Source organism: Helobdella robusta, assembly GCF_000326865.2.
Source record: "Helobdella robusta unplaced genomic scaffold HELROscaffold_36, whole genome shotgun sequence".
In the NCBI taxonomy this organism is placed as follows: domain Eukaryota; kingdom Metazoa; phylum Annelida; class Clitellata; order Rhynchobdellida; family Glossiphoniidae; genus Helobdella; species Helobdella robusta.
In genome coordinates this window covers 466204-477536 of record NW_008704742.1, presented here as the reverse complement: position 1 = coordinate 477536, position 11333 = coordinate 466204, and the positions used below count along the sequence as shown (strand labels likewise).

The 11333-nt window shown below is 35.9% G+C and overlaps 3 protein-coding genes across 3 annotated transcripts in view; all 3 read right to left on the bottom strand.

Annotated features, from left to right (window-relative positions):
• HELRODRAFT_176026 (hypothetical protein) overlaps positions 1 to 2151 on the bottom strand; it is a gene marked incomplete at both ends in the record, with an annotated part of 4112 nt that extends 1961 nt beyond the window's left edge. Inside the window, 2 exons of the mRNA XM_009023378.1 lie at positions 78 to 316; positions 2148 to 2151. Of these exons, the coding sequence (XP_009021626.1) occupies positions 78 to 316; positions 2148 to 2151 (243 nt within the window). The remainder of the gene's footprint in view (positions 1 to 77; positions 317 to 2147) is intronic.
• An 89-nt stretch (positions 2152 to 2240) lies between these two features.
• Positions 2241 to 5563, bottom strand: HELRODRAFT_176025 (hypothetical protein; the record flags this gene model as incomplete). Its single annotated transcript, XM_009023377.1, has 7 exons — positions 2241 to 2419; positions 2477 to 2535; positions 2599 to 2696; positions 3578 to 4183; positions 4261 to 4563; positions 4813 to 4922; positions 4996 to 5563. The coding sequence occupies 7 exons, from the start codon at positions 5561 to 5563 to the stop codon at positions 2241 to 2243; spliced, it is 1923 nt and encodes a 640-aa protein (XP_009021625.1).
• Positions 5564 to 7038: 1475 nt separating this feature from the next.
• HELRODRAFT_176024 (hypothetical protein) overlaps positions 7039 to 11333 on the bottom strand; it is a gene marked incomplete at both ends in the record, with an annotated part of 7041 nt that continues 2746 nt past the window's right edge. The window contains one exon of the mRNA XM_009023376.1: positions 7039 to 7183. Coding sequence (XP_009021624.1) covers positions 7039 to 7183 — 145 coding nt within the window. The remainder of the gene's footprint in view (positions 7184 to 11333) is intronic.

The window sequence follows — 11333 nt, the reverse complement described above, 5'->3', positions numbered from 1 at the left end:
ATTAGTTGTCCTACTAATTTTCCATTATAGTTATAATTAGTAGACGATGTATAAATATCAATTTTTTTGTGACTTACATTAACCTTAAATAATCTGCACATCCTACGAACGATTCTCGCGTTTACTATTTGTGTAGCAATGCAGGGCGAAATGGCATTTTCTACCGCGGAGCAGATACGCTCAGTTGATGTTGCCTCTTTTTTGCGGAGGCCTTGGTACACCTCTTCTTCTACTGCACTACTTAAAATATGCTCGGTGCAGTTGGTGTTCGTCCTGCAACTAGCCTCTTTTCCTTCTTTGTTTAGTTCATGTATCCCTTGGAAATTAGAAATCGATGACAAAAAATTACAAATTTGCAAAAAGGGAATATTAGATTTGGGGCAATATTTATTACAAATAAATCGATGTAGTACATGCAAATTATAATACATTATAAATGATATATCAATATCTCGTGCCGGTGAATTGTTTTCAACAATTGCAACTCTTTCATCATGTGATGCCTGAGTGGCTTGCCGTTGTGCTTCATTGATGACATCAGTATTATCTATTTGCTGCAACAAATATTGTATGTCAGTTATATTATCTTGCAGTATCTTAAGATATCATCTTTGTTGCTCCGGACGATTGTTTTGTTATCAAGCAACCACTTAGCTAAGGCATTGTTGTTGCATGTTATTATGCTCTGTTCTGTAGGTTCTGTAAAGATTCATCGTTGCATTTGGGACCGTTTTCAGTTAACCCTAAATAGCATATATTCCTCCGCAATAAGTCATGCAATCTGTGAATTTCATTAATGTTATCACTGGTTTTTTACATTTTCAACAGTGCATTTACCGCTTTCGATTGCTGAAGTTATTTCTCTGCTTTAGGCTCCTGCAAGCTTGGCCAAACCAGCCCTGTTCATCCAAACTAAACTGTAATTTAATAAAAATGTTGATTCGTTAGTTCAAGCTGATCAGCCAATTTGACATGATTGGTTCCGCCTGTTAGATATGCTTCACCGTCGCCGAAACCATCGCGAACATTACCTTCGCTACAACATAATTATATTATATTTTTTCATGGAAATAATTAATATAATTATTTTATATACAAATATTTAATATATAAAAGTATATATATTTATATTAAATACATTGTCAAATTGATGTATTGTGTCACAGATTTTTTTTATTCTCCCTCAGATTATTTTTTTGTATCTATGGACAGGTCCGCTAGCCAGATGATTTCTCATCGTATTTTGGACCTTGTCTTCCCACTTGATATGAGAAATTGTCCAAGCCTTCAAACATGACATCTGTATATTGTTCATGTTTCTTAACCATTAAACAGCGAGGTGAGCACAACCGTTCTGTAGACAGTGAATTTTGGTGGCTGGGGTCACTTCATGTTCCTTCCAGAGACGTCCACTCAGCATACTGAATGCAGCATTAGTTTTTGCAAGCTCTGCTGTGATATCGTCATCGACGTTGGAGATATATCCACCCAGATAACCGATTCTGTCTACAATATTCAACCGCAAATCATCTCCTACACACAGACCACTTCACCCATTGAGACTGGATAGTCTGGTGTAAGGCCTCGGTTTTCTTCAGACTGGCTATAAGTCCAAATTTTTTGGCTGTTACATAAAAGAGGTTGAACAGTGTCTGAATCTTATCCTGCTTATGCGCAACCAGTGCACAATCATCAGCAAACTACAGGTCACAGGCAATGTCAATCTGCATCTTTGGCTTTGCTTGTAAACATCTGACGTTGACCATGTTTCCAATCTATACCATAGAAGATCGGTATTTCTGCATTATGGCTTTGAGGGGAAATAGATGTTTAATAATAAGGGAGCCATAACACATCTTTGCTTGGTTTCATTTGCAACATCAAAACCTTAGGATAGCTCACCATTCTCATTTACAATTATCATATAGATAGTTCTGGTTCTCTATCTTGATGTTGCGATGAATACCGTATCCACATAGGAACAGGGAACTAGCGGATCACTGATGTGATGCTCGCTATCAAACTAGATTATCGTTAAACGAATGTATAGTGGTGACGAATTAAATTGATGACTTACGCGACTTAGTTATTATGTTATTTACGACGATAAGAAATATTGTATTTTAGCGAATTAAACACAAACTCACCCATTTTAGTTTGACAGTTCTTTTTTTAAAACAAGGTAATATATACGAATAAAATAAATGCTACGAGTAAAAGCTATTTTTATGTCTTGAGTCCTATCTGTTGCGTGAGTTTTGTTGTGTCCGTCCCGTTTCGTCTCGTCTCTCGAGTAGACTCGTGTGTGTCTTCTGTTCTTCTTCCCGTCTCTTCTCGTATGTCGTGTAGTCCCGTGTGTGTCTTCTGTTGTTCTTCCCTCCCTGCTTAATGCTGCATCTCCTTATATAGGAGAGAGTGCCTGCGCATTGGCGTCTTAGTTTCACATGCGTAAATGGTTGCACATGGATCTAATTACCTCGTCTGTAATACTTTGCATACCAGTCGTGATGAATTGAGTATTTATTGAGTATTTCTCTGTATGTGTCTTTGTTTGTGTATGTGTCTGTGTGTATGCTTTTCGCTGCGTGCATTGCTAACCTCCTATGCTCAGAATGCCTGCACATTGGTCTAGCTTTCGTCAGCGTTTCCCTCTGTGGAACAATAAATACGTCAGTCGTGTTTTTATGTGTTTTAGTCTTTGTATGTGTGTGTGTGTGTTGATTGATTTACATGATATCCCTCACTTTTAAAAAATAAATTTGTCCTCAAATTGAAATGGTAGAGAAAAAATTTCAATCGAGAACTGCATAAGCATATGAAAACATAATAACATTTCGAAGTGTAACATTAAATGCATAAAAAACACATAAAGCGTCTAACACAAAAAAATAGTCATACAATGAATTGTTATATATATAAAAAAAATGTCAATCGATACGTTGTTTATAAAATCTATAAGCCAAATAAAAAGTGTGGAAAAGTATAAGAATAATAGCGCTTGTTAGAATGAATTCATTGATTCCCCAATCATTGTTCAAAAGTTTATAAACATCTTAGCTAGTGATAGGGGTAGATGATGCTTGCTGGAAATGACACATTAAGGTGATGATCAAAGTCAATTTCCTTATTCTAGAATAAAGAAAAATTATGATTAAGAGAAATAATCCACTAATGATAAATTGAACAATAATCAAAACTTTTTGCAAATTTAAATTAACAAAAGAAAAGTCGTTGACGCCTTCATCAATGTTTATTCTCTTCATGATGGAGGTTAAACTAGTTTTAAGTTTTGTATCTAAATTTAGTTTACTGATCGGTGAATCTGCAAACGAAATATTCGGGATGGTCGAAAAGTTGGTATTAAATTTGTTGATTGTGTCGATTGTGTATTCAATGTTATTTTTATCCAGATTAGCTGTCAGAATGTGGTAATTAACAAAATGAATTCGACGAGTCTGTGATCGATTAGCACAGTTTTCAATGGATGGGTAGAACATCAAATTATTGTGATGTTACAATAAAGTTGTATGGTGCAAAAATTACAACCTGGTAGAGGATGAGCATAGTGTTTACTGACCTCTAAATATTCGTTAACGTTTATCATCAGTAGTTTGTTGTCATTGAGAGATATGATCTTAGGTGGTGGTTTGACGTTGTGGACAATGATCTCGCATTCTAATTGGATTTGATCAATTTTGTTGAAAAAAATAAGATTGACACATGAATTATCAGTGATTTTAACTAGTGTGTCGTCTAGTTTAAACTGAAAATTCAGTATTTCTGGTCTTTTGTCAAAAGTCATGTAATAATCATTTTTCTTTGAAACCGCAATAAACTTAGGTAGATTGATAATTTCTGAGCTGTGCATTGAATTGGGAATTGGTATTGGGAATGATAAAACTTTATATAACGTAAATCGGTCAACATAATCTGTCAATGGTATATGAATAAATAAATAAATATCTGCACCGACTCGTGTGATTGTGGAAGTATTTGGAAACCTATAATATCGATCGATGTGAAGATCCAGGATCTGCATGTTCGAGCTTAATATCATCCAATTACTTGAAACATTAGTCAAAAATTCGCGTAACTGTGATGGTGATACAAAGTAAGGATCAAGATAATCTTTCTTTGAATTGAATAGTGCATGTTTTAGAAGAATTAACTCATCGTACAAGTGCTGATAATGACGTGTTGAAGTTTCGTGCATGCGTGTTCAATACTTGAAAACTTTCGATTGATTTCAGTGAAAATAACAGTTGATTGAGACTGTTGAAATTGCAGCGCTTCATATAACTGATCAATGCGATCGTTGGTGATCTTGTTGATAGCTAAAAATTCTTCATTATTTTTCTTGAGAAGTAATTTTCCTTCCTTGTCGAATAAAGCGTTTTGTTCCACATAATTCATAAGTTTTTCGTAATCTTTTTCAGCTGTTGTTCCAAACAAGTATTTGCTAATTTTGCCAACGACATTCAGTAATCCTCTTCTCTGAATAAATTTAGTTACTTTTTTCTCATTAGGTAAAATGTAACGAAAGTCTTTAACAAAATTTGTTAGCTGTTGGTGATAGGAATTCATGATGATACGAATCAATTCCTCTGATGCAGGATGAGTAAAGTTGTAGGATTGTTGTGCAATTTGACGTTTGTGATTTCTGAATAATCCTCTTTGTGCTGTTCCTGGCTTTTTTTTTGCCTCAGGATTATTTTCTGTGATTGTTTCTTGTTTTCATTCAGTTGGTTGTGGTTTAGTCAGTAAAATATTAGGTATTTTCATCTTGATAACTATCTGATAGTAGTCAGATACCACATGAAATTGACCGAGGGTGTGGAATTTCACTCCATGTTCAAGAAATTCTTTGTCGTCGTATGCATTAGCAATGCCGATAAGTAGTAGGATAATCCTGAAATGATAATCTGAAAATATTAGAAGTTAACAGATTAATTTAATAGAGTATATTTTTACTCATTGATCGAGTATAAATTGTACGTTTACTGAAATGATAATCGTTTATTAATGATTGTGGAACTAAATGTTTGTCGAGCCATTCTTCTTCATTGTTGGTGTGTTTAACCAAGTATTTAACGGGTTTCAACACTGTTTTATTAATTACTTTCTTAATGATTCTTGTTGTTAAATCGACTGCGCTTTGTTGTTTGTCGTTCTTGTCTTGATCAACGTCACAAAACTTTTTGAGTGAGTTACCGTTCACTGTGTATTTGAAGGGTTTATCAGTGCTGATATCTTTTAATAAATATCGATTGTAGCCTTCATTTTTTTCTACAATGAAAGGACCTACGTATTTTTGATAGAATTTAGGATTTTCTCCTACTCTTCTTCTTCTGTTCAGTAGCCAGACTTTACTGCCTTCTACAAAGTTGATCGGAGATTTGCCTCTGTCAAAAAATGCTTTACTCTTAATTTGGTTATTAATAACGTTCTGTTTCGTTTTTTCCTGAATGATTTGTAAGCGTTTTACTAGCATTTGAACATATGGATCGATGTTCAGATTATGTTTTAACTGTGATGAGTAAGCGATATCTATAAAACGATTCATTTTTCTACCATATATGTCGGGTTCAATATCTGCGTCGGCTCAAAATCAAATATTTGTTCCTAACGGAAATAATATCATTCAAGTACATGAACGATAACAAATAATAACGATGATAAATGGCTCTGGAAAGCGAATATTAACTACAGATGCTAAGGAATATTAATAATTGTCAAACATAATACAGGAAAGTAATCGAATATAATTTGTGATATATAACCTGAGCTAACAATAACATAATAATAGTCAATTTCAGTTTATAAATAATAATGCTATAGAAATTCAATAATAATAAGAAATCATAAAATTGTGACAATGTTATTGTTGCGGGCGTTGACGCAAACGCAACAACTGGACTGAAGCTGTGGAAGAGACGTTGTTGTGGAACGCGTCAAATGAAACTCTACCGACGACGAAGTGTTGACTTGGACGTTTTAACTGGAGTGAAGCTGTTGAAGAAAAGTTGCTGTAGAACGCGTCAAATGAAACTCTACCGACGACGGAGTGTTGACTTGAACGTTTTAACTGGAGTGAAGCTGTAGAACGCGTCAAATGAAACTCTACCGACGACGAAGTGTTGACTTGGACGTTTTAACTGGAGTGAAACTGTTGAAGAAAAGTTGCTGTAGAACGCGTCAAATGAGCTCTACCGACGACGAAGTGTTGACGGGACGCGTTAACTGAAATGAAGGTGTAGAACGCGTCAAATGAACTCTACCAACGACGAAGTGTTGACGGGACGCGTTAACTGAAATGAAGATGTAGAACGCGTCAAATGAAACTCTACCAACGACGAAGTACTGACGTGGTCGCGTTAACCGAAATGAAGCTGTTGACAGGGCCAAGTTCCTCTCTCACACTTATCCAGCTCTGGCGTACCTACCTACCAAAGTCCCAAGCCACAACCCAACGAAGTAAATTACCAACTACAACCGAACGTGAACTAGTTACCAACGCACCCACTCAACCAATTTTTTTTTGGCCTGTTGACTGTCCTTATTTATATTCTCAAGTGTTTCAGGTGATTGGCTAATAAACTTCTTTCTATTTATACTCGCCAATCGTTCGTCAACAGCATATATTTTACATGTTTTTCTTTTCGTCCTCGAGCTTAGTTCGATCGACTGTTTTCACTTTCTTTATGGCACGCCGACCGAACCCTTACAATATTGAATTTCAAAAGGTGTTAAATTAGTTGAATTGGTAGCAACATAACTTCTGTGACTGAAGAGCAATGGTCCAATGATTGATGGCCATTGATGCTGATCTGTGCAATACAATCTTATTGCTTGAGCATGTGCTTGTTAAAAGTTTCTGCTTGCGCATTCGTTTGCTGCGAGTATGCACTTGTCTTTATGTGCTTGATGTTAAAAATTTTACAAAGATGCGTTATGATCTGAGATGTGAGATTGGTGCCTAAATCTGATAATATTGATTTTATTGCTCCATATCTTGGAATATAGTCATTGAAAAGTTTCTCAGCAAAAGCGACTCAGTGATTCAACGCATATCAACGCATACTTGTATCCTTTTGGACTTTCTGGGAATGGACCAATGATATCGATGTGTACGCGTTCGAATGGTTCTACAACTTCAAGGGGTTTCAAAGTTGATTTTTGTTGTCTGGGAATGATCTTTAATTCTTGGCATGTTTTGCAGTTGCGGACGTAACTGTGACAATCTGTGTACATGCCTAGCCAATAGTATTGTTGCTTCAATGTGGAGTACAATCTGTCTAAACCTGGGTGATTATTTTTATCATGATAATCTTTTAATAAATTATTTCGCAAATTAGCGGGTATGCATAATTGTCTTGTAACAGGTTGAATGGCTGCTAAGTGTTTGGAAGATACTGATTGGAGATGATATAACTTATCGTCAAAAATTGTGTATTGATCTGCTAATGCGAGGATTTTCTTCATTAACTTCTCATCATCTGGGAGTGTATTCCTCTCGAGATACTTTACGATGGATTGAAAATCAGGATCTTGTTTTTGATCTAACATGATATTTGTGGGATCAATATTAACTTGAATGGTGTGGATTGTATCGTCATGATAAGTTTCTGTTTCATTATCGATACTGATGTTTAACAAATGGTTTTCAAAGTGTGTCTCAGCATTTTCTGTGTGTTCACTTGAAATCTGTTCACGTGATAAAGTGTCGGCAGCAATGTTCTGCTTGCCTTTAACGTGCTCAATATCTAATGAAAATTTTTGCAAAAATGTTGCCCATCGAAGTAATCTGCCGTTTGAAAATTTCAAGTTATTAATGTATTTCAAAGAAATGTAATCAGTGTAAACGGTAAAATGATTGTTTGACAAATAATTCGAATATGCTCTGCATCCTTCTAACACAGCAAGACATTCTAATTCTGTGGCTGTCCAATTCTTCTCCGCTGGTTTCAACGTGCGTCCTCCAAATGCAATCGGTCGGATGATACCTTTAGGATCTTTCCGTTGGAGTATGTTAGAAATGGCGATGGATGTTGCATCTGTGTGTAAAATAAATGGTTTCGTGGTGTCCGGATATTTCAAAGTTGGAGTTTTCGTTAGAGCATCTTTCAATTGTTCAAAAGCTGATTGACAGTCTGGAGTCCAATCAAATGTTTGATCTTTCTTTTGCAAATTGAACAAAGGTATTGCTATGCTAGAAAAATTCTGAATAAAACGTCTATAAAATTGGGCTAAACCAATGAATGATCGTAATGATTTTAATTTACTGGGTAATGGAAAATGTTGAATAAGTTTAATTTTATCAGGATCAGTTTCTAAGCCTTTGTCAGTAATGTAGTATCCTAAGTAAAGTACCTTGTCTTTTGCAAACTGACATTTCTTAGGGTGTAATTTCAGATTAGCGTCACGAAAACGTTTAAAGATCTCATTTAAATGTTTGACATGGTCTTTCATTCCGTTAGAAAAACAAATGATATCATCAACATATACTAAACATGTGATGTTTGTTAAACGTTTTAAAACTGATTGAGTTAGTAACTGAAATGAAAATGGTGAGTTGGCAAGTCCTTGAGGAAGTCTTGTGAACTCGTAACGTCCGTCGTGTGTGCTGAATGCGCTTTTGTGTGCTGTTTCAGGATCAAGAAGTAACTGATGGAAACCTGAACGTAAATCTAAAACTGAGAAAATGTTTGGTTTTGCATTGGAAAGACTTTCTACAACATCATCAAAAGTTGGTAAAGGAAAAAATAATTGTTTAGTAATCTGGCTCAAATTGCGATAATCAACAACAAATCGTTTAGTGCCATCTTTCTTTTGAACGAGTAATACGCTTGCACTCCATGGTGATACTAATTCTTTGATAAATCCTAATTTCAAAAATTCATTGCACTGCTTTGTAATCTCTTTCTTGTTTTCTGCGTTTGCTGGGTATACACGTTTGCGAATGGGTTTATGATCGCCGGTATCTATGGTATGATAAACTAAGTCAGAACAGGATAGATCTGATAACGATTTTGCAAAAACGTCTTTATTGTTTGCTATGCATTGTTTTAACATTATTATATCTTCCTTAGAATGTTTATTCATTTCGATTTGTAATCCTAAGTCATTAATCACATCGTCACAACTTTCTAAGGTAGAACGTTGAAGTTTGTTGAACTTCGTTATATTAAACTGAGTTTTTCGGTCTGAAATGTTGATCACGTCATCACTGCTCTCTAACGAAGTGATGTGATGGTAAGTAATGCTGACTGAACTTTGGTTGATTAATTTGGTTGTGATCTTTCTTTGCTACACGCATCATAGGTTGTTGATTGATTCCAATGTGTTCAATTGTCGCTATGTTTGTGTACGGTTTGATTGTAATTGATTTGTTTGTTATGTTCACTACGCGGCACGGTATTTTGGTTGAGTGTGGTTGTGTAATTATGCGTGCTACCAAAAATTTTGCTTTGTGAAGTTTAAAACGCGGTTCTACAATATATGTATTATTATGCTTAATTGGTTGGTTTGAGTGTGCTTAAAATAATGTTTCAGAGTATGGTGGGATAAATATATGTGTAAGGGTTCGTTCTTTAATTTCTATTATTATTTCAACCTCGCAACAAGAACAAGTACGTTGCAACAATTTCTCTATTACAAGTAAAAGAACTGTTTATAATGTCAGACAAGTAACAATACTTACAAACTGACGTTAAGAGTCAATATCTCCAATTAATTAATTAAACAACGTTATAAGTAAATATCCTTAAATAATTAAATATATAACGTTATGAGTCAATATCTCCAATCAATTAATTAAACAACGTTATGAGTAAATATCTTTAAATAATTAAATATATAAATCTCTATATTTCACAAATCATCGGTTCACGAATCTACCACTTCAACTTCCGAGACTCCACGATAATTCTAGCGACGACAACAATTCCTGAACTGAAATTCTGAGCCTGTTGACGGGACCTTCCCAGCGCTTTTATAGACGTTTGGCCGCTATCACTCCCATGTTCAGAAATTGCGACAAGTTATTAATAACTCACGCAAACTGAGTTATTAATAATTATTTGTCCTTGAAGAGCAGTTCAATATTTTTAACCAACTTTTTTTTTAAACGTTTTTTTAACTTGAAATCACCACGGCCACGAGATATTAATTACTTGTTTACTGGTTATCCATTTAAATCGTATAGCGCTACACTGAACCTTGACATACCTCTCACCCAACATGATGAATATTCCTAGGGGAGGAATATTCATTACCTTGTACCTCCATCCTCTTGCAACCTGGACAGGAAGTCTGCAACGTTCCGGTTACCTGCCCTATAGGTGAAGCGTAGATCATATTCTTGTAATGCGAGAGCCCATCGCATCAGTTTAGAACTTTTAGAACTTTGGATTCGGTTAAATATGTCAATGGGTTGTGGTCGGTGTAAACGTGTATCGTCGACATACAAATCCATGGCCGATACTTTTGTAGAGCCCATATAATGGCATACGCCTCCCTCTCGATTGTTGCCCGCCGACGTTGAGTATCTGTCAATTTACGACTGGCGAACGCTATAGGTTTCTCGCAACCATTATCATCCTGTTGTACAAGACAACATCCTACAGCATGATCACTGGCATCTGTGATTAGCCCGAAATCTCGAGCATAATCGATGGTATTCAATGTTGTTACGCTTTTCAGTTGTTGAATGATCTTATCAAGACTATCTTGATGCGCGTTTGTCCACTGAACACGATTTGGCACCTTATTCTTCGTCAATTCAGTAATGATGTCTAACGTCCTTGCTAAATTTGGTATGAAACACTGAAAATAATTGAAAAACCCAATGATCCTTCGTACCTCTCTCTTTGTTGTAGGCGGTCGGATGTTATCAAGCACCTGCAATTTAGTCGGATCTACTCCAATGGTCCCCGACCCTATGACATGACCTAAAAAATGTAGTTTCGCTTCAGCGATTCGGCATTTTTCAAGGTTAAACGTTAACCCAGATCGTGCGACAATGTTGAAAAATGTTCGCAGATGTTGTAAATGTTCCTGCCACGTTGTTGAGAACACTGCGATGTCATCAATGTAGGCCTCGGTAAATTCCTGCATACCTTGAGTGAGTTGAGTTCTCTCATAGCTCGAGTGAAAGTGATGCTAGCTGACTTCAAACCGAACGGCATGCGTTTGAACTCATAAAGTCCTTCATGACAAACGAAGGCAGTCAGCCAACGTGACTCCTCTTCCATTGGTATTTGCCAATACCCACTCCTAGCATCGAAGTTGGTGATGTAATTCGCTCTCCCAACCTTCTGTAACACATCTCGCAC